This window comes from Choloepus didactylus, chromosome 17 (assembly GCF_015220235.1).
Source record: "Choloepus didactylus isolate mChoDid1 chromosome 17, mChoDid1.pri, whole genome shotgun sequence".
Classification (NCBI taxonomy): domain Eukaryota; kingdom Metazoa; phylum Chordata; class Mammalia; order Pilosa; family Megalonychidae; genus Choloepus; species Choloepus didactylus.
This window is the reverse complement of record NC_051323.1, coordinates 77,673,293-77,697,570: the sequence shown is the minus strand read 5'-3', so window position 1 is coordinate 77,697,570 and position 24,278 is coordinate 77,673,293. Positions and strand designations below refer to the sequence as shown.

Sequence of the window (24,278 nt, the reverse complement as noted above, 5' to 3'; positions counted from 1 at the left end):
ACATAAATCTGGAAAGCAGTACAAATTGACTATTAAAAATGATTGAGCTTGGACATTCTGATCCTATTTATTTGTAGAGAGATATGCTTCTAGAAATGTGCTTATTGCTATTAGTGGTTGTAAAGAACAATATTTCTTTCTATTTTAATGAAGACACAGTTTTAAAATGAAATGATTAAAATCTTAAAAATTAACACTAGTACTCTGTTTTGACAAAGGGGCAATAAAATATGCCTGCCTCTCATATATCGTTGGTATGTTACAAAAGACTTTAAAATGACCATATCTTTTGACATAGAATTTGTACTTTTCAGGATTATTCTGAAGGAATTATCAGGGAGGCACACAAAGATTTATTCACAAAAATAATTACTACAGAAGTACTTATATGGCTAAGCAAACACACAAGAAAAAACTGAGAAACACTCTAAACATACCCAAATAGGAGACTGGTCAAATACACCATGATACGTTGAAGTGCTGGAAATTTATGTGCTTATTAAAAAGATATGTGGTGGAAAGACTATTTGCGGACATAAGAAAATGTTCACAGTAGTTTACTAAGTGAAAAACAGATGCCAGTTTTATAATAAATAAGTACAAATAAAAAAACACTAGAGGAATAAACCTTCAAATTTTAACAGTGCTTGTCTCTGAGATGGTGGATTAGAAATATTTTTTTAGGTTATTTTTTACTTTCATTGAACAACAACCACAGAGAGCATGTATTACCTTCAACTTTTAAGTTTAAAACTAAGAAGTCCATGGTAGGAAGTCTCATGGCCCTGTGTGTTCCTTAGATCGCCTCAGTATGGAAGATTCAGTCAAGACAGCGTTGGATGCTTAGACATGCGAGGGCTACATGCGTGGACTCGACAAAACAACACTGTTTCTCGAGCACCTAGCAAGTGCTGTGACCCGCATACAGTAGGAGTGCTATATCCATTTACTCTTCTGATTTTATGTTTTTCCTTTCCCTTAATTTGCTAGGAATGCAGCATAAAGCACAATTTACTGAAATCAAGAAATTGCCTCACAAGTACTTGAGGCAATAGATGGTTAAACTTTAAATCTGATCTTCAGCACTCACAGGTGAAATAATATATTTTACCATAAGAATTCAGAAAAATAGTACAAGAATATGAGGCAAACAGACAATCCTAGAGGTTCCTTTAAAATATAAGTGTACCAGACTTGCCCCAGGAGAACACAATGCAATTACTTATAATATACTCTGATACAACCATCTGAAATGTTTTAAATCTGTGTAAATTTGATTCACAGCCATTGCATGTCTGGAGGCTCGTGGCCAGCTCAGTCTGGCCTCTGTGCTGTGGACTGGTGGAGGAATCATGGCTGTAACAAAACGGCAGCCAGAGAGGGTAGTTACGCAAAGCAAAGGAGCCACCTTCAGGGATGTAACTCTGAAATTAAAAAGCAAAAAAACAGATAATCACAGAAAAAGAAAAGAAAATGCATGAAGTTGTGCTATGTTTCACAAGTAGAAAGTTTCTCAGTGCTCATAACCGTGGGGAATCTGGCAGCAACTGAGGGAGGATGGAGAATCTAGAGCAGCGTCCACAGATGCTCCAGGACAAGGTGAGGACCTTCAGGTGTGAGCCTAAGGAGGGACCACACTCCCTCTGCCCTAAGAGCTCTTGCAGGGGAAGCGCTGGGAGAGCTGCGTGGCCCTCCCTGGGTGGACACGGAAGCCAGGGACAGGCTCCGCGGGCGACAGGACCGGCAGAGTCAGGACAGGGTCCGGCACTGCGCCAGCAGCTCGGTGCTCTCCACACTGGGCCAGCGAGACAGAGAGCCGGGGAGGGAGGGGAGCCAAGCTGCCACTCGGTCATTTTAAAATTCATTTACCTCAGAGGATGCAGTCTATTGAAAAACGGGCCAAGAGAATACTATAGTTTAAACATATAAGGAAAAGGAAATGAAAGGATCTTCCAGGAAAAGGATACATATTTACAGGAAATTTAACGGCTACTACAAAGAAATTTAAGAGTTTTGTGTGCAACAAAATGAGTATGTCTTTAAAATCCAGCAAATGTTTGTTTGTTCTGGACTACTCTTGAGTTTCCAAGAAAATCTGCAGGGACAGGAGGGTGTCCCTGAAGTCACCTTTTAGGACCATCCAGTCCCTGAAAGGCCGGGACGGCTGTGGACCACGCGGGCCGCTCTCGCGTGCACGCCCGTCGCTCCCCTGTGCAGCATGAGCTGCTGCCCTGGCTCTTGCCCTCTCTTGGTTGTTCCTGGAACCTCAGAAGAAATACCTCTCACGACAGCCAGTAAACTGACCTAATGAAAAATATATTTTAATCTTGATGAATGAAAGGAAAAACATACTGAATCTGATGAATGCAAAAGGGAGAATTTCATTTTGATTCTCTAGTACATGATAAAGAATCTTTTAGTTGCAGACACATTTGTAGACATTGAAAACGTTAGTGCTTTAAGGTACCCTTTGAATTAATTTAATACAATATCCTCATTTTATGGACAAAGCAAACAGGCTCAGAAACAGGTAGTAACTTGTTCAAAGTTACACTTTACTGGAAGCTAATTTTTTTCAGGTGAAGGCATTAAGTATTGGGTAAGCTTTTCTAGTAAGAGGAGGCTTATTAGAAAGCACTCACATTGGTCTGGGCTGGGGAAAGCAAAGCATTCAGGGGCCCTCCTGGGGGCTGGGAAGAGGGACAGGCAGGGGACAGTTGTCCAGGACCCCCAAGCCTATGTTTCCAAAGCTGTTGCTCTATGGAACAGTGGGGGTCTCAGGGAATTTCAGGAGGTGTGTGGAAAAAGTTCCTGGCCAAGTAAATCTGGAAAATCATGGGCTGAATGGGAATAGAGCAGGTTTTTTCCTGCCTAACCTGCTCAGAGCCCTTAATGCATCGACGTCAAGCGAGAGCCTTTAAGAGAAGAACAGCATGTGCTGGGTTTCACAAACTTACCAGATCCTGAAACTCTTTATTTAGGTCACACCCAAAACATCTCCCTAAATAGTGTACTAAGGAGCACACATGAAGAATCTATGTCTATTCTCTTTAAGCAGAGATTGGAAAACAAGCATTTTCAATTATAGTGTAGAGCCATCCTTTAGCTCTCACTCAGGGCTGCAGCTTCTGTAACCCACTCTTGCTGTGCGTAACTCAATCAAAGCCCCCTGGAGTGGTGGCAGAACACAGGCACTGGGCAGCTGTAACCCGAGTTGCTGCAAGGTTGTCATGTACATGCTCAGAATTCAGCTCCATGTGGTGTACACTTATTCAATATCTACTATAGGCTAGGCATCTACATTAATCTTTCCAAATATCTGTACCCACTTTTCTTCGCTTTCAGTAACTTCAACTCTAATAGTAAGCTAATTGGCCACCAACTCCCTTCTCAGCCCTGCTACACACTGAGTTAGATTTTACTGCCATTTGCAACTGGGGAAGATGATGCCTAGGAGAAGAAAACACAGCACAGTACTAGGGAGCACGTTTTTTGCCTTCAAAGATATTGATTTTATTTTGGGGTCACCTAAATTTACTCCTCTGTACCAGCATCATGACTATTTAAAATGAAATTCTTTTTCTGGAGTTTATATGCATTTGATCTGAGCTGGAAATGCTGAATTGACTAGGCAGGTGGCATTAAACCCGCAATACTTTGTCTGCGAGGAAGCTCTTCTCTTCCTCATCTATGGGATGGGATCTCAGTACCTCTTGAAAGTCATCCACTCCCGAAAAACCATCAGGGCCTTTGTGGGCTCTCCCCGCACGGTCTCTGCGCTTGATTTTCTTCGGCAAACCACGTCCACGACCAACAAAACTTTTAACCCTCTGTTCAATACCTAAAAATGTTAAAAACATATCAGATATCACAGAGAAACAGCACACCTGACAACTGACCAGTTTACAAGGTACAGCATTTTTTAAATAGTCTATAATGTATAGCATATTTCTTCCCTCTAGATTCAATGAAGAAAACCTAAGTAAATCTTTGCATTTCACTTCCTGGGGACTGCTTCTTGTGCCTTTGTTTCTAAGGGATGCTAACAACACACAGAAAGCAAAGGACAAGGATACATATGGCTGGAGAAGTCAGTCTCCTAGTTCTATTCTTTTAAGTACTTCTTAGAATAAGATAATTAATAACATCCCTCCTGATTAAATATTATATATATTCTTAAGGAAGACATTACAGGTATCAGTGATTAATTTGTAGCAAACAAGTTTCCATTGATAACTTTGAGTAATTATACACAAATATCTCCAAGATATATACATGTCTTTTGTTTTTGAAAAACTTGTATTTAAAAGTATCTAAAAGACATCTCCCCTCAAAAACTAAAATAAAATAAAAAGATACCCAAATTACAAAAAATAGGTTAGGATAACAATTCATAATACAAGATGATTTCTCATTTTACCAAAGTAATACTGAACTAGTAAAACTTCTAATGCCCTTAAAACTAAGAAAACTTGACTAACCCAAGCTTTCCTGGATTACATTAGTATGTAAAGAAAGGTAAATCTGTACAATGTCTTTAACTTTAAAAGCTGTTGATAAGAATCTATTTTTTTACTTTAAAAATGTGTAGACTGACTTAGTACTGTTATAACTACATGGAGTAGTTGTGGGGAAAGAGGAAGGAGTAAACTCTCACAAAATAAGTTTGAAAAAATTTAGCAGAATTATAGATCAAAATTGTCCCCATCTTAGTTAAAACCTATACTGAAAAAGTTGTGCAGAAGAAACTTAAGCATAAAAATTCATTTTTTCTGGCACCTCAGGCTGAAAAACAAATTGACTCATAGAGCACAATTTTATTCAAATACAGTTAGACAGTCTATGGGGATAAAGGAGCATAGTGTAATAAAGAGCCTAGAGCTGAGAGCCTGTGTTTTTGCCCCAGTCAGTCCTGCCATGCAGCTCTGTTCCCTGACCCCCTTTCCCCATCCGTAACGTGGAAGGGAAGGGGTGGGACTGAGGTATCTGAGGTGCCTTCCCACTCTCAAACTGTAAATTCCTGCACTTTGCAGTTGTAAGGCAGATAGTGCACCTGGTTACTGACAGAGCCTGCTTAAACAACCTGGCTCACTGAATATATTCAAGTTCCTTTTATAATGGGACCCTTTTCATTATATATATTTAATAAACCAAATGTTGCCATAGAAATGTGAACCTGCCCAACATGTTTTATGTACATATAATCCCTCTGTGGCTGTAAGGAAAGGGGCTAGCAGCTGTTTTCTTCTTGGTGCTGACAACTTAGATTATGAAAGGACAGGGTGAGGCTCAGATTGTAAAGAGAAAATGAAAGGGGATCAGTGGCACTAGCATGCAATTCTAAAGTTACTCATTAGAAAAAAATTAATTGTATGCAAACAGATGTGAGATTGAAATCTGTATGTCAAATAAAAATATGTAATTATTAAAAAAACTATTCATTAACATAAGCATGAGATAAATTCATAGTTAAGGGGAAAAACAAGTTATAACATTACATACAGCTTTTTTGTTAAAAAATAATGGTCGGAAAAATTCTGGAATATACACTGAAAATGTTAATAGTAATTATCTTTGGTGCTAAGGTTCCAAGTTATTTTTGTTTTATCTTTGATCTTTGCTGAGTGTTCTCCCAGTTTTCTGCATTGATCACATACTATTTTCATAATCTGAGGGGAAAATGAATGTCAAAAACGAAAAGCGGCACCTGATTCTTTAAAAGTACAAACAAGGAAAGGCATGAAGGGAAACCCAGGTGGGCAGGGGCTACTCTCCGAGGGGGATGACCCCTGCCACCAGCACAGCCTGCCCCAGGAACAGGCTCACTAATCACAAGTGCACACCCAGAGGTCAGCTCCTTTTCCCTTAGCTCAGCTAAGCCCAAATTCACATTTTCAAAGGGATTTTCATAGGAAATCAAGAAAAAATGAAGCCATAGAAACAACCAAAGGGACTGCTACCTGATTCCTTTATTCAAAGCTTGTTAGAGGCCATTACATCAGGCTCGCTGCCCCCTCCTGGGCTGCGGCCTCCGTGTGGCCCCGCTGCCCGCAGCAGCCTCGGGGACGGCCCGTGATGAGGGCTGGCCTGAGCCACAGGACCCCAGTCTCCTCACCACGGTCACTCGCTGGCATGTCGGCCTGTCTCTCCCGGGCCCACGTGCCTCACAATGGCAGGTGAATGGAAGCCAGAAATTTCATGAGATTAAGTCATCTCCAGCCTTGAAAGAGCGATGTTCCTACTCCTATGTACATTTCCACAGCAACGGTGATCAGCGCTGATTTTTCTTTTTAAGAAGCCAAATGTCTTTTTAAATAGTATGTCTAGGAAATGGGATGCTTTGAGTGGTTGAAAACACTCAAAAATCATTCAAGATACTTAGAAATTACAAAAGTAGAAGAAAACAATCCATTCAATACAGACTACACCATCCTTTTTTTGATGATTCAAAATGCACTTAGAAAACTTTGCTATCATCATAACAATAAACTACTATGCAGTATTTTAGGGGAAGGGATCTGGTTATTTTCTTTCTTCTTGATTGAATTCTATGTAAAGAGGACTTTACTATAAGGACTATTTTTGGTACAAAAGGAAATCTGATCCAAAAGATTTTAGAATAGAGATATACACAATCAAAATTAGGGTTCCTTAAACCAACTGGTTTTAAAGTATTAGAACAGAAAGATTAATAATTACAAAAATGGCATACCGCCACTCTTACCAATATTACCCAAAATATCAGAGAAGTAGAAATACTAGAAAAGTAAGAGAAGCCCTATACTTTTTATACTTTCAGGCTGGACTGAAACAAAAAATAGTGGCTTGAATAAAACTTAAAATTATCACTGATAATTTTAAAAACTGGGTCTATTTAACAGTAATTCTTCAAAATGAAATGCATAGCTGGCGAATAACAAAATGTTTTATCTGAGGGCGATCCGCTGCGTTTTCGGCAAATGCAGCTGCTTGAGGGAGGAGCGTCCGCTTTGCTTCCCGAGGGCCCCGCACGGGCAGGGCGGTGAAGCCGCCCCCTCTCCGCTGCGCCGGCCGGGGCTCAGGAGGCGGTTCGGAGGCCGGAGCCAGCGCACGGGGCGAGGCTGAGGCTGGCCCACCGCAGACCGCCCCCGTCCGTGTCCCGGGATCTGTCTCAGGTTCCCGCACGCCGCCCCGTCCAGGAGACCTCCCCCGCGGCACCTCGGCCCAGCAGCCCCGGCCCGCCTCCGCCGCCAGCGACCACCGCAGGTGAGAACCCAGTAACCACGGATTCCCAGAACTCTGTCCTTACAGCTCTAAAACATACACGAGCTCACAGTGTAGCAGTAACTGAAAAAGAAAGTTGCTTCATAACAGGGAAGTTGTAGTACATTTTGATACACTTTAGAAATATAATATCTTTCTAATTGGAATATCAAGATATCATGCAGATTGAAGTATGTGTAGACTTTTGGCCTCAAGGTCTACAAATTAAAGGGAAAAAATTCATGTGCCACAAAAATAAGCTGATCCTGAGAAGGAGCTAAGAAATTTCTGAGTTTTTACTCACAGCTACCTGTTTTAAGAAGTGTCCCATATTCTAAAACAGATTACTGATTTCAAGCTTACCTTGCTGAACTCCTTTCATTCTCTGCTTTTTCCCTGGTTCTTTAGAAAATGATGATCCTAAAGCAGTATTCGAGATTTCTTTAGATCGTCTGTACTGTTTCAGCTGATTAGCAAAATCTTCCTCTATTTCTTGACTGTAGTGACCGAAGGTGTCATCACTGTAGGTACTGTAGTCATCATATTCCTTATTTTTAAATTTTTTGTTATGTTGACCTTTCTGTGATGACATGTAGCTTCCTGATATATGCCCATGCTAAGTGAAAATGGAAAATCAATTAGAGGACTTTTCATTTATGTACAGCAATTGACAGTAACACAGGGAAGTTGGGAGAATGAAAAGGAAAACATAGTATTTCCGCCTCTTTATTAATACTTATGTACAACACTACTTAAAACTAAGTTTAAAATGGCACACTGCAAAAAATCTAAATACCAAAAAAGGCAGTAAGGGAAAAACTGAGGAACAAAAAACACATAAGATACACAAAAAACAAATAGCTACAATGACAGAATTAAATCCTTCCTTATCAGTTATTACTTTAAATGTAAATGGATTAAACTCTCCTATTAAATGGCAGAGATTTGCAGTTTGGATGAAAAAAACAGGGTCTATCTATATGCTGTCTACAAGACTTTAGATATTATTTTAGATAGGAAAAAAAAGCACAAAGATGTTGCAAATAAAAGGATGAAAAAAAGATATTCCATACAAATAGTAACAAAGGACAGCTGGGGTGGCTACATTATTGTCAGACAAAATAGAATGTAAGTCAAAAGAAGTTTTTAAGAGACAGTGAAAGACATTCTATATTGATAAAACATATACACATCTAACAACAGAGCACCAAAATATGTGAAGCTGAAATCGACAGAATAGAAGGGTGAAATAGCTCCACAATAATAGCTGGACACTTTAATACCCCCACTTTCAATAATGGATGGAACAACCAGACAGAGTATCAACAAGGAAACAGAGGAACCGAACTAAACTATAGACCTAATAGGCAAATATACAACACTCCACCCAGCAACAGCAGAATACACATTCATCTCAAGAACATGGATTGTTCTCCGGGATAGATCATAAGTTACCCACAAAATAGGATTAATAGATTCAAAAATACCAAAATCTTTATACAAAGTATTTTCTCTGACCACAATGAACTGAAACCATAAATCGATAGCAAAAAGAAAACTGGAAAATTCACATATATGCAGAAACAAAACAACAGTTTTAACAACCAGTGGGACAAAGGAAAAATCACGAGAGAAATTAGAAAGTAACTTGAGGTGAATGACATTGAAAACACAACATAAGAAAACTTATGGGGTGCAGTGAAAGTAGTTCTAAGAGGGAAATTGATAGCTGGAAATGCCTATATTAAAAAAGAAGAAAGATCTCAAATTAATAACCTACCTCTATACCTTAAGGAAAGAGAAAAAGAACAAACTAAACCCAAAGAAGAAAGGAAATAATAAAGAATAAAGAAGAGATAAATGAAATAGAGACTAGAAAAGCAGTAGAAATAATCAATGAAACCAAAGGGTATCTTTGGAAAGATCGACAAAATTGACAAACATTTAGCTAGAGTAAGAAGATGCAAATTACTAAAATCAGAAATGAATGTGAGAACTTTACTACAGAGTCTTTAGAAATAAAAAGGATTATAAGAGAATACTATGAACAATTATACACCAAAAAAATTGGATAACCTAAATGAAACAGACCAATTCCTAGAAACACACAAACTACTGAACTGGCTCGAGAAAAAATAGAAAATCTGAATAGACCTATAACAAGCAAGGAGACTGATTCAGTAATCAAAAACTTCCCATCAGAATGGTACGAACAAGTACACAGAAATGTTGCTATATTAGGTTATTTTCTTGGGGTAGAGTAGGAACATGTTGGAAGTAAAGCAGTTATTTTAGGTTAGCTGTCTTTTTCTTACTCCCTTGTTATGGTCTGTTTGAAATGTTTTTTTATTGTATATATTTAAAAAAAATTTTTTTGATACAGTTAATTAAAAAAAGAGCTAATTAAGAGTTAATGACAATCAATGCAATATATGATACTGGTGTGGATCTAAGAATGGAGGAGAAAAGCTCAAAGGGGGCATAAGGAAAAATTGGAACATAGAATTTAAGCTTTATATCCATATTAATTTTCTTGAATTAACTGCAGTTAAGTTAATGACATAAGTGAATATCCTTGTTCGTAGGAAATGTACCTGAAAGTGTTATGCAGCCTGCTCTCTAATGTTCAGAAGATGATAAATGGTTAGATAGAAAACTGATAGAAAGATAACAGATATTGGTGAAAGAAGCAGGGGGAAGGGAGGGAGAGAGGAAGGAAGGAAGGAAGGAAGGAGGAAGGGAAGGAAGGAAAGAGAAAGAAAGGTACTGGAAAGGTAGCAAAATGTAAAACTGTAGATACGGATATCTGGGGGTGGGGGTGTTGGTGTTCTCTGTATGGGGTTTGTATTGTATTTGCAACTGTCCTATTAATTATTTCAAAATAAAAATTAAAACAAAACAAAACAAAACAAAACTTCCCATCAAAGAAAATTACAGGACCAGATGGCTTCACTAGTGAATTCTATCAGACATTCAAAGGAATGTCTGATAGAATTCAAAAGAATGTTTGATGGGTTGAGCCCTCTACCATAGGTTTTACCCTTGGGAAGACGGTTGCTGCAAAGGAGAGGCTAGGCCTCCCTATGGTTGTGCCTAAGAGCCTCCTCCCGAATGCCTCTTTGTTGCTCAGATGTGGCCCTCTCTCTCTAGCTAAGCCAACTTGAAAGGTGAAATCACTGCCCTCCCCCCAACGTGGGATCAGACACCCAAGGGAGTGAATCTCCCTGGCAACGTGGAATATGACTCCCGGGGAGGAATGTAGACCTGGCATCGTGGGACGGAGAACATCTTCTTGACCAAAAGGGGGATGTGGAAGGAAATGAAATAAGCTTCAGTGGCAGAGAGATTCCAAAAGGAGCCGAGAGGTCACTCTGGTGGGCACTCTTACGCACACTTTAGACAACCCTTTTTAGGTTCTAAAGAATTGGGGTAGCTGGTGGTGGATACCTGAAACTATCAAACTACAACCCAGAACCCATGAATCTCGAAGACAATTGTATAAAAATGTAGCCTATGAGGGGTGACAATGGGAGTGGGAAAGCCATAAGGACCACACTCCACTTTGTCTAGTTTATGGATGGATGAGTAGAAAAATAGGGGAAGGAAACAAACAAACAAACAGACAAAGGTACCCAGTGTTCTTTTTTACTTCAATTGCTCTTTTTCACTTTAATTATTATTCTTATTTTTGTGTGTGTGCTAATGAAGGTGTCAGGGATTGATTTAGGTGATGAATGTACAACTATGTAATGGTACTGTGAACAATCAAATGTACGATTTGTTTTGTATGACTGTGTGGCATGTGAATATATCTCAATAAAATGAAGATAAAAAAAAAAAAAAAGAATTGGGGTAGCTGATGGTAGATACCTGAAACTATCAAACTACAACCCAGAACCCATGAATCTCGAAGACAATTGTATAAAAATGTAGCTTATGAGAGGTGACAGTGGGATTGGGAAAGCCATAAGGACCACACTCCCCTTTGTCTAGTTTATGGATGAATGAGTAGAAAAATAGGGGAAGGAAACAAACAAACAAAGGCACCCAGTGTTCTTTTTTACTTTAATTGCTCTTTTTCACTTTAATTACTATTCTTGTTATTTTTGTGTGTGTGCTAATGAAGGTGTCAGGGATTGATTTAGGTGATGAATGTACAACTATGTAATGGTACTGTGAACATTCGAAAGTACGATTTGTTTTGTATGACTGTGTGGTATGTGAATATATCTCAATAAAATGAAGATTTAAAAACAAAACAAAACAAAACAAAACTTCCCATCAAAGAAAATTACAGGACCAGATGGCTTCACTAGTGAATTCTATCAGACATTCAAAGGAAAAATAACATTCTTCCTTTCCAAACTCTTCCAAAAATTTGAAAATGAGGGAACACCCCATCTCATTCTATGATGCCAGAATTACCTTAATACCAAAACCAGACAAAGATATTGCAAGGAAACTACAGGCCAATATATTTATGAATATAAATGAAAATTCCTTAACAAAACCCAGCAAACTGAAATCAGCAGCATATTAAAGGATTATCACCTGACAAAGTGGGATTTAACAGCAGAATGCAAGGATGGTTCAATACAGGAAAATCAATTGGTGTAATACACCACATTAATAAAATGAAAGAAAAAACACCACAATCATTTCATTAGATAGAGAAAAAGCATTTGACAAAATCTAATACCCTTTGTTTCAATTTGCTAAAGTTGCTGGAATGCAATATACCAGAACTGGGTTGGCTTTTACAAAGGGGATTAACTTACAATTTATGGTTCTTGGGCCATGAAAATGTCCAACTCGAGGCATCAACAGGATGATACCTGGACTCTGAAGAAAGGCTGCTGGCATCCGGGGCTCCTCTGTCACATGGGAAGGCACATGGACAGCGTCTGCTGGTCCTTCACTCCTGTGTTTCGTTACTTTAGTTTCTGGTTCCAGTGGCCTCCTCTCTGAGCTTCTGTGGGTCCTTCTCCTGGCTCCTATGGGGCTTTTCTCTCTCAGCTCTCTCCAGCCTTCTCTGGGTGTTACTATCTCTGAGCTCTCTTAGCTTTTTCTGCCTTTTATCCTCTCATATAGTACTTCCATAAAGGATTAAGACTCACCTTGAATTGGATGGGTCAATCTAAATTGACATAACCTAACCTAGAGGGCCCACCCACAATATGGATTCTGCACCCACAGGAATGGATTAAAAGAACATGGCATTTTCTGGGGTACATAACAGCTTCAAACCAGTATAGGCATGATCTGTCCTAAGGCAAAATTCCCCTCTGGCTGTGAACCTGTGAAACTTAGAACAAGTTATCTGCTTCCAATATACAAAGGAGGGAAAGTCACAGACTGAACATTTCCATTTCCATAGGGAGAAATTGGAAGGAAAACAGGGGTCAGTGGCATAGGATCGACCCCCTCAGAACAGCGGGGTGGCGGCCAGGCTCTCCCCAATCCCTGGGGAATGTGCTCCTGAAGCCTGGGGGCAGCAGCACTCTTCCTGAGCAACGCAGAGTGAGGCCCACCCTTGGCAAACTCTGGGGCAAACTCTCTCTTTCCACGTGCATGGCTAGGTCTAAGCTCCTGGTCTGAGGCTTCTTGGGTCTAGACCTTGGCTTCCATGGTTCTGCCTTTGAAGTCATTTTTCCTTCAATCTGTCCTTTTTCTGTCTCTTTTAGCCCAGGCTGGCAGTGGTTCTGTTCATATGGATCTTGCAAAAAAAAAAAACTCATTGATTTCACATGCAGCACACAGGGGTCCCAACTGTCAGACAACAGGACTTTTCATAAATCCTCTGTATAGCTGCATTTCCAGTCCTGACTTGTACTGAAATGGCTGGCTGGTTCCATGTTTGAATAAATCCTCACACGGGGCCCTACTGTCTGGGGACTTGTTTTCAGAAAGCTCAAAATTTTCCAAATGATAATTTTTGGTTTCTTTGTATCCAAGAATTCAGTTGTCAATTTGTCCCCTTCCTCTCGCATTTTACTATAAGCTGCAAGGAGAAGCCAGGCCGCATTTCCACATTTAATTTAGAAATCTCTTCAACTAAGTATCCAAGCTCATCATCTTCAAATTCTGCCTTCCACTGACACCAGGGCTCAATTTTGCCAAATTCTCTGCCACTCTAAAACAAAGATCGCCTTTCTTCCAGTTCGCAATGACACGTTCATCATTTCTGTCTAAAGCCTCATTGGAAGTACCTTTAGTGTCAGTATTTATACCAGCAGTCTCTTCAAAGCAATCTAGGCCTTTTCTACTTGCATCTCACAATTCTTCCAAAATCTTCCCCTTATCCACTTATAAAGTCGTTCCAGAATTTTTGGTATTTGCAAATCACAGCAGTATCCCACTTCTCAGTACCAAAATCTGTTTCAGTTGCTAAAGCTGCCAGAATGCAATATCAGAAATGGGTTGGCTTTTACAATGGTGATTTATTAACTTACAATTTACCATTCTAAGGCCATGAAAATGTCCAAATTAAGGCATCAACGGGGGATATCTTCTCTGAAGAAAGGCTGCTGGCATCCGGGGCTCCTCTGTCACATGGGAAGGCACATGGCCTGCGTCTGCTGGTCCTTCACTCCTGGGTTTTGTTGCTTTCAGCTCCTAGTTCCAGGGGCCTCCTCTCTGAGCTTCTGTGGGTCTTCTCTTAGCATCTCTGGGGTTCTCTCTCTCAGCTCTCTCCAAACTTCTCTGGGTGTTTCTCTTTCTAAGCCCTCAAGGCTTTTTCTGTCCTTTATCCTCTCACAGAGATCCAGCGAGAGGATCAAGACCCACTTTGAATGGGGTGGGGCACATCTCAATTGAAATAACCTAAACAAAAGTCCCCCCCAAACAGGTCAGCACCCACAGGAATGGATTAAAGAACAAGGCCTTCTCTGGGGCACACAACAGCTCCAAACCAGCACACCCTTTCATAATAAAAGCAGTCAATAAACTAGAAATAGAAGGGGATTTCCTTAGTATGATAAAGGCTATATGTGAAAACCCACAGCTAACACTACATTCAGTGGTGAAAGACTGAAACTTCTACCTCTGAGATCAAGAACAAGACAAAGATGCCTGCTGCTGCCACTTCTCTTTCACACAGTACTGGAAGTTCTAGCCAAAGCAGTTAGGCAAGAGAAAGAAACAAGAGGCATCCAAATTGGAAAGAGAGACCTAAGATTACCTCTGTTCACTGATGACATGATTCATACATAGAAATGAATCCACCAAAAAACTGTTAGAGCTAATCCACAATTTCAGTGAAGTTGCAGAATACAATATCAGTGCACAAAAATCAGTTGTATTTCTTCACATCAGCAATGAACAAACTGAAGTTAAGGAAACAATGCCATTTACAAAAACATCAAAAAGTACAAAATACTTATCAAGGAAAGCAAATGAATGTCAACCATGTAGAAATTTGAAAAAGGGATGGTATTCAAGAAAAGACATAATCAAAGCAAACTGGAGTCTATGGTCAACAGTAACATTGTAATATACCTCCATTAAATGTAACAAAGGCAATATGCCAATGCTAAATGTATATGAGAGGGGGATATAGGGGAGTAATATGGGATTCTTGGTAGTGGTGTTATTTGCTGTCCTTAGTAGTATATTGTATTGTATGACATGTTATTTTTCTTTTTATCATTTTTTCTTATTGCTAAAAAAAAAAACACTTTTTCTTGTAGTAATCAGTATGTTCAAGTGCTGATTGTGGTGATAAATGTACAACTTTATGATGATACCATGAACAACTGATTGTACACTGTGGATAAATGTATGGTATGTGAATATAACTCCATAAAATTGTAGGAAAATATATAGAGAGGAGGAAAAGTGCTGGAGAAAACATGGTGAGAGGGATGATGCCTCACCAATATGGACTAACTACAATGTGTAAACTCAGAATTGAATCTTAGAACATAGCCTAACGTGGACACAATAATTATAATAGTCCCTAGATTGTAAGCTCTTACAGCAGTTAACTCTATCCCTGAATTGTAAGGCCTATCTCTAAACTTTGAGATGCTGATCCCCTAGTGTATAACCTGATTGGTCTCTGGAACAATGCATATCTCTGAGACACCTGAAACTCAGAGCTAGAGCTCGGCAGATATGAATGTCAGTATTAGTGCATACAGCCACTGTCAAAAAAAAAAAAAAAAAGCTGAAAAAGAGCCCAGACTTCAATTAGTGATATGAATGAAGCAGGTCTGGTTAAGACCAGGGCAAGCCAGGCCAAAGGATAAAGGTGGAAACTGATTGTATATTAAAACTTCAACTTTCATATGAGACCAAGGGAACAGATATCTATTTGGTACAGGATCTAAATTTTCTAAACGGTACAACTCTACAGTCGATTTGTTCAAACACCACAGTTGCATGGAACTTTGAATAGGAAGTGAGATATGGTAGGTTAGTATAGGCTGGAGTGAAATAGTGACACATCCTAGAGTAATTTGGGCAGATAATAAAAAATATATTTACAGCCTCCCCCTCCCCAGCCCCAAGGATCTGGGAGAAGGTGCGGATGTGCTGGACATCCTCACCTGGACTGGTGTTGATGTTGTCACAAACATTGGGACTGGCGGTTTGATGTGCTGAGCCCTCGAGCATGGGACTTGCCCTTATGAAGCTCATTACCACAAAGGAGAGTCTAAAGTTGTATGTAATGGTGCCTAAGAGTCTCCCCCTGAGTACCTCTTTGTTGCTCAGATGTGGCCCTCTCTCTGAGCCATCTCGACAGGTGAAGTCGCTGCCCTCCCCCCTACATGGGACCCGACTCCCAGGGGTGTAAATCTCCCTGGCAACGCAGAGTATGACTCCCGGGGATGAATGTGGACCCGGCATCGTGGGACTGAGAGTATCTTCTTGACCAAAAGGGGGATGCAAAATGAGATGAAATAGTTTCAGTGGCTGAGAGATTCCAAATGGAGTCGAGAGGTGACTCTGGTGGACATTCTTATGCACTATATAGATAACACCTCTTAGGCTTTAATGTATTGGAATAGCTAGAAGTAAACACCTGAAACTACCAAACTCCAACCCAGCAGTCTGGACTCCTGAAGACAATTACATAATAATGTAGGTTACAAGGGGTGACAGTGTGATTGTGAAGACCTTGTGGATCACACTCCCTTTATCTAGTGTATGGATGAGTGGAGGAATGGGGATAAAAACTAAAGGACAAATGGGGTGGGATGGGGGGATGATTTGGGTGTTCTTTTTTCACTTTTATTTTTTATTCTTGTTCTGGTTCTTTCTGATGTAAGGAAAATGTTCAGAGATAGATTGTGGTGATGAATGCATAACTATGTTATCATACTGTGGACAGTGGATTGCATATCATGGATGATTGTATGATGTGTGAATGTATTTCAATAAAACTGAATTTAATTAAAAAAAAAAAAAAGAAACCATGGAGGCCAGAAGGAAGTGGCACATTTTTGAAGTGCTGAAAGAAAAGAACTATCAACCTGGAATCCTGCACCCAAAGAAAATGTCCTTCAGGAAAGAAGGGAAATCAAGACATTCTCAGATTAAGGAAAACAGAGAATTTGTTGCCAGCAGACCTGCCCTAAAAGAATGGCTACAGGAAGTTCATTAATCAGAAAGAAAAAAATAATAATAAAAGATTCTTGAAACATCGAGAAGGAAAGGAGATGTTACCACTGGGGGAAACTGAGTAAAGGGCCCAAAGATCCTCTCTGTATTATTTCTTACAATTGCATGTGAATATACAATTATCATAAAATTCTAAAAAAAAAAAAAAATTTAAGCTGTACACATCAATTTATATACCACTTAGTTTGTGTGACACATTTCAGAATAAAACAGAACAAAGCTTTCTCCATTAAAAAAAAAAAAAAAGAAAACTATAAAAATTGCTGAAAGAAATTAAGATGTAATAAATGGAAAGACATCTCATGTTCACGGATCAGAAGACTTGGTATTGTTACAGTGACTGTACTACACAAAGCAATGTACACCACACAAGGCAACCCCGATCAAAATCTTGGTGGTGTTTTTTGCAGAAGGAGAATTTTAAGGGATCCTGAATAGACAAAAGAAACTTGAAGAAGAATAAAGCTGGAGGACTCACACTTCCCAATTTCACAACTTATTACAAAGCCACGGTAATGAAAATAGTGTGGTACTGGTACACAGATAGACATATAGACCAGTGGAATAGAATTGAGAGCCCAGAAATAAACTCACACATACATGGTCAATTGATTTTCAACAAGGACATCAAGATCATTCACTGGAGACAAGACAGTCTTTTCAAAAAAAAGTGCCAGTAAAACTAGATATCCATATGCAAAAGAATAAGTTGGGCCCTTACCCTATACCATATACAAAAATTAACTCACAGTGGATCAAAGATCTGAATTTAAGAGCTAAAATGATAAAACCTTCAGAAGGAAACAAAGGAGAAAATTCTCACAACCTTGGATTTGGCAGTAGCCTCAGGTGTGCACCACAAGCACAGGCAACAAAAGGAAAAACAGATAAACTGTTCCTCATCAAAATAAAAAAACCTTTTGTGTATTAAGAGCACACTATTGGAAAATGCAGAGCTGTTGGGCTTCCTCACCTGGATTGTTGTTGATGTTCTCACAAACACTGAAGCAGTTTGATACACCGAGCCCTCCATCACAGGACTTGCCCTTATGAAGCTTGTCACTGCAAAGGAGAGGCTAAACCTGCTTATAATTGTGCCAAAGAGTCTCCCCCCGAGTGCCTCTTTGTGCTCGGATGTGGCCCTCTCTCTCTCTCTCTCTCTCTCTCTAGCTGGGCCCCCTCAGCAGGTAAACTCGCTGCCCTCCCCCCCTACATAGGATCTGACTCCCAGGGGTGTAAATCTCCCTGGCAATGCAGGATATGATTCCCGAGGATGAATGTGGACCTGACATCATGGGATTGAGAACATCTTCTTGATGAAAAGGGGGATGCGAAATGAAACGAAATAAAGTTTCAGTGGCTGAGAGATTCCAAATGGAGTGGAGAGGTCACTCTAGTGGACATTCTTATGCACTATATAGATAACCCTTTCTAGGTTTTAATGCACTGGAATAGCTAGAAGTAAATATCTGAAACTATCAAACTGCAACCCAGTAGCCTTGAATCTTGAAGACAATTGTACAGCAATGTAGCTTACAAGGGGTGACAGTGTGATTGTGAAAGCCTTATGGTTCACAATCCCTTTATCCAGTGTATGGATGGATGAGTAGAAAAATGGTGACAAAAAAACTAAATGAAAAATAGGGTGGGAGGATGTTTTGGGTGTTCTTTACTTTTATTTTTTATTCTTATTTTCACTTTTTCTGGTACAAGGAAAATGTTCAAAAAATAGATTGGGGTGATGAATGCACAACTATATGATGGTACTGTGAACAACTGATTGTATACTTTGGATGGCCGTATGGTATGTAAATATATCTCAATGAAATCGAATAAAAAAACAAAAACAGAAGCACACCATCAAAAAAGTGAAAAGATAAACCATAGAATGGGAGAAAAAATTTGCAAATTATACATTCAAAAAGTGATTAATATCTAGAATATATAAAGAAATCCTATAATTCAACAATAACAACAAAACACAAACAATCCAATTTAAAAATGGGCAAAGGAGTTTAACAGACATTTCTCCAAAGATATAAAAATGGCTACTAGTCATAAGGGAAATGTATAGCAAAACCACAGTGAGATACCACTTCACACCCACTGGGATGGCTATTATTAAAAATAAAAAAGGGAAAATAATTAATGGGCAAGGATTAATTCCTTCTTTAAAAAAAAAAAAAGAAAACGTCTTTTTGAAGATAAGGAAGGAAAAGATAGCAGAATAGCTTTGGGTGGAGTAGAAAAACATATATATTCTACTAACTTTGAAAATTCCCAAATGACATGTTTAAGTCTATTATGTTTAATAAAAAACTGTATTTGTAGAAATTAATATAAAAATAAAATGTTTCTGTCTAATGTCTAATAGAAAAAGTAGAGCTTCCCCTCATAGTGAAAAGCCTCTGGTGAACAAACTGCTCATTAGGAACCGTTCATTACAGTATACGTTGCTAATTTTATTTCTTCTTTACTAAAGTATGTGAAATGAAGAATACACTGTAGTACTAGAGCTTTATTAATGATGTTATTCACATCTATCCAGTCACTGAAATATTTCTGTTAGGTCTATCATATTCTCTGTCAGCTTTTAGTATATAACAAAGCAAAAAAAAAGTGCATATAATACAACCCGAGGATCTAAACAGGCCCAGACTATGACTCATCTTCAGTTTCACACATTTTAAATGCAATGTAAAAATACAGCCCTGGCAGAACACCTACCTAAGACTATTTGTTTTTACAAATGCAGAAAAATATGAAGAACTTTGCATTAATTATAAAATAGAGAAAAATATATTAGGTAATGTTCTAGTTTGCTAATGCTGTGGAATGCAAAACACCAGAGATGGATTGGCTTTTATAAAAAGGGGGTTTATTTGGCTACACAGTTACAGTCTTAAGGCCATAAAGTGCCCAAGGTAACACATCAGTAATCAGGTACCTTCACTGGAGGATGGCAAATAGCCTCTGGAAAACCTCTGTTAGCTGGGAAGGCATGTGGCTGGCGTCTGCTCCAAAGTTCCAGTTTCAAAATGGCTTCTCCCAGGACGTTCCTCTCTAGCAAGCTTGCTCCTCTTCAAAATGTCACTCACAGCTGCACTCCGTTTCCTCCCCCCCCCCCCCGAGTCAGCTCATTTATATGGCTCCACCGATCAAGGCCCACCCTAAATGGGTGGCGCCACGCCTCCATGGGAATATCTCATCAGAGTCATCACCCACAGCTGGGTGGGGCACATTCCAAGCAAATCTAACCAGAGCCAAAACGTCTTTCTCCCAAGACCACAAAGATAATGGCATTTGGGGGACACAATACATTCAAACCGGCACAGGTAATGAAAAAATCAATCAGCTCATCAATCTTCAATTTAAATATACTGCTTTAGCCTTGTTTTAAATAATACTTTTCAAAGTTTATAAAATCCCTTCTGAGTCTGGCGCTTCCGAAATTCAGGAGGGAATTACAATTGTAGCCCAAAGGCATTGTTTCTGACATTTCTTTACAAGTCGCTAGGGAAAATAAAAGCAAAACAAAAAATAATCACTTAGGTTAAGTGAAGATAAATTAATAAATAGTGCTCACACTTCGATTTATTTAAAATGTGATTATATTAATGCTTCATGATATACTTTGTTAATGGATAAGCAGGAATTTTTCTCTGCTTATTAGATGCTTGTCATAAACATTTTAATTCTCCACATTAATTCAGTTCTCTGATTCCTCGCAGCCTTTACTCATCACTGTGTGAACAAAAGAACTCACCAGCAAGGTCTAGCAAGCACTTTTCCAATCCTTACTGAGAGAACATACAAGAAATGAAATTGACTATAAATTCTACCAAAAGAGATGGTTTCTCTGGTGGTTTTGCTGATTATTAGGCATATATTTAACACTGCAAGACTGTGTGTGGGGCACAACTGGTTTCCATAAAACAAAACGCAGGCCCACAGCGATCACTGGCACATACGAAATAAGGAGCCAGGAGACCCCGGACAATGGTGAGGACAAGGGAAGTTACATCAAGTCCTTTAATCTAGCTGCTGGATGTTAACGCTATCCTATTTTTGACCTGTAATTGTATAGTTATAAAGCACATATCTGCTATCCAAGAAAATGGGATTTTTAGGTTTTAATTAGGGTATTTTCTAATTCTTGGTAAGTCAACTCTAAAAATAATTTGGAGGATATAGCATTGAACATTCTCTTCTTATGATGGCAAACTAGGTAATTCAAACCAATCGTCCCCCTGTGTGCTGGTTTGAATGTTATGTACCCCAGAAAAGACCATTTCCTTTTAATCCATTCTTGTGGGGGCAGACCTGTTGTGGGTGGGACCTTTCGGTTAGGCTATTCCAATTGAGATGTGACCCTGCCCATTCAAGGTGCGTCTTAATCCTTCACTGGAGTCCTTTTTGAGAGGATAAAAGGCAGGGACATTTTAGAGAAAACCACAGAAACCAGAAGCTAAACCTGGGAGAGAAGGACCAGCAGACTCCGGCCATGTGCCTTCCCGTGTGACAGAGGAGCCCCAGATGCCATCAGCCTTTCTTCAGAGAAGGTATCATCCTGTTGATGCCTTAATGGGGACATTGTCAGGCCTCAGAACTGTAAATCTGTGAACTGATAAACTCCCATTGGAGAAAGCCAACCCATTTCTGGTATACTGCATTCCGGCAGATTTAGCAAACTGAAACACCCTGTAAAAAGTAGAAAAGACAGATGAAAAAAATTCTTAAGAAATCCACTTGCATATATCAGAAAGCTAAAAATCTCATGCAGGATTACATCCATGGAGTAGATGAAAATCCCCAAAGTAAGCAGAGTTTGGAACTGCTTTTGCTTTGAGACCATTGGCCCACCACGAAGAATCAGCTGGAAGGCTGAATAGTGTTTTTGACTCTCTTTTTAATCTATGAAAACAAAGGGTGGAGTTTAGAGTCTGGTAAGGGTGGAACCCTGCTCCCCAATTTTGAGGGGATCTCAAAGCATGAATCAGGGTCTGCAGCCCAACCTAAGTCATCTGGGTGGCTCAGAAAAGTCTCAGATCCTGAAAGAGGAATAAAGTTTGTAAGGGTCCCCAGGCATCTGGCAGGAACAAGTGAAAATCCTCTCTGGAGGAAAAGAGGCCTCAAATCATTTCTACAAAATGAACTATATTTTACAATGGGAAAAAACACAACTAGGCAGGCATATGAGGAGATCAGACCACATGAAAGAACCCAGAAAAGACAACAAGTAATAGAAATACAGGTTCCAGAGACTGGAATTATGTGGCACAGATTTCAAAACATCTGTGTTTACTATTTTCAAGTAAAAGACAATACTAGGATTTCAATAGAGAACTGGAAACTATAAAAATGACTTAGCAGATTTGAAAGAGAATCAAATAAATTTCTAGACTTAAAAAAACAAGTACTGAACTTAAGAACTTAATAGATGGGTTTAACAACAAATTTGATCCAGAAGAGAAGAGAAGAGAAGAGAGAGAAAAGATAAAGTAAAGCACATGTGGTAAAATGTTAACAACTGGGGAAGTGAGTGAAAGATACACAGATATATATTCTTTGCAACTTTTCTGTAAATCTGAAATTATGACAAAATAAAAAGTTATAAAACTCAGTGTGAGATTAACACATTTCCCAATGAGCAAAAGCTGAGAGCATTTACTGATAGCAAACCTAAACTACAAGAAATGCTAAATAAAGTATTTTGGGTTAAAAGCAAATGATACCTTGGATATCCATATCCAAAAGAATGAAAGAGGACCCCTACCTCACACCCTACACAAAAATCAACTCAAAATGGGTTAAAGACCTCAACATAAGAGACAGCACCATAAAACTCCTACAAGATAATGTAGGAAAACATCTTCAAGACCTTGTATTAGGTGATCACTTCCTAGACCTTATACCCAAAGCACAAACAACAAAAGAAAAAATAGATAAATGGGAACTCCTCAAAATTAGGAGTTTCTGTACCTCTAAGGAATTTGTTAAAAAGGTGAAGAGGCAGCCAAATCAATGGGAAAAAATATTTGGAAACCATGTATCTGACAAAAGACTGATATCTTGCATATATTAAGAAATTCTACAACTCAGTGACAATAGTACAGACAGCCCAATTATAAAATGGGCAAAAGATATGAAAGACAGTTCTCTGAAGAGGAAATACAAATGGCCAAGAAACACATGAAAAAATATTCAGCTTCACTAGCTATTAGGGAGATGCAAATTAAGACCACAGTGAGATACCATCTCACACCAATTAGAATGGCTGCCATTAAACAAACAGGAAACTACAAATGCTGGAGAGGGTGTGGAGAAATTGGAACTCGTATTCATTGTTGGTGGGCCTGTGTAATGGTTCAGCCACTCTGGAAGACAATCTGGTGGTTCCTTAGAAAACTAGATACAGAGCTACCCTTAGATCCAGCGATTGCACTTCTCGGTATATACCTGGAAGATCGGAAAGCAGTGACACGAACAGATATCTGCATGCCAATGTTCACAGCAGCATTATTCACAATTGCCAAGAGATGGAAACAACCCAAATGTCCTTCAACAGATGAGTGGGTAAATAAAATGTGGTATATACACACGATGGAATACTGCGCGGCAGTAAGAAGGAACAATGTCATGAAATATATGACAACATGGATGAACCTTGACATAATGCTGAGCGAAATAAGCCAGGCACAAAAAGAGAAATATTATATGCTACCACTAATGTGAACACTGAAAAATGTAAAATAAATGGTTTATAATGTAGAATGTAGGGGGCCTAGAGATACAGAGCAATTAGTGAAGGGGGAATGATAAATTTAACGTTCTGGGAATGCTCAGGAGTGACTATGCTTGTTAATTTCTGGTGGGTATGGTAGGAAAGTCCACAGAAATGCAGTTACCTTAGGTTATCTGTTTTTCTTATTCCTTTCCTGGGTTATAGTCTGTATATTTTCTTGGGGTAGAACAGGAACATGTTGGAAGTAATGTAGTTATTCTAGATTGTTTTTTCTTATTCCTTTGTTTTGGTTTTGTTTGAAATGTTTTTTTATTATCTGTTTTTTTTTATAAAGTTAATTAAAAAAAAAGAAAAAAGCAAACGACACCTGACTGGAACTCAGGAAGGAAGGAAGAGCACAGGCATGAAAACGTGGGTAGGTACAGAATCCCAAAATATAACACACCGTCTTTTTTTCCTTTCTTAACTTCTTTAACAGATTTTTAAAGCAAAAATAGTAACATTGTATTTTGAGGGATACATAATAGTCAATATGTGATGACAATCAATAACTGCATAATGTTTTAAAAATATATGAGAGACTTAAAACTGCACTATTGTTTATACACACAAATTAATCCTGAGCTCTGGAGTAGCCTATAGAAGGCTGGGTATTATTACAGTAATG

The 24,278-nt window shown here is 38.9% G+C and overlaps 1 protein-coding gene across 2 annotated transcripts in view; it reads right to left on the bottom strand.

Annotated features, from left to right (window-relative positions):
- Positions 1 to 24,278, bottom strand: part of ZC3H6 (zinc finger CCCH-type containing 6) — a 94,845-nt gene that overhangs the window by 18,419 nt on the left and 52,148 nt on the right. For both annotated transcript variants that reach the window (XM_037807646.1, XM_037807647.1), the window contains exons 4-5: positions 7,606 to 7,858; positions 3,711 to 3,841 (exon numbers count right to left, since the gene is read on the bottom strand). In XM_037807646.1, coding sequence (XP_037663574.1) covers positions 3,711 to 3,841; positions 7,606 to 7,858 — 384 coding nt within the window. The remainder of the gene's footprint in view (positions 1 to 3,710; positions 3,842 to 7,605; positions 7,859 to 24,278) is intronic.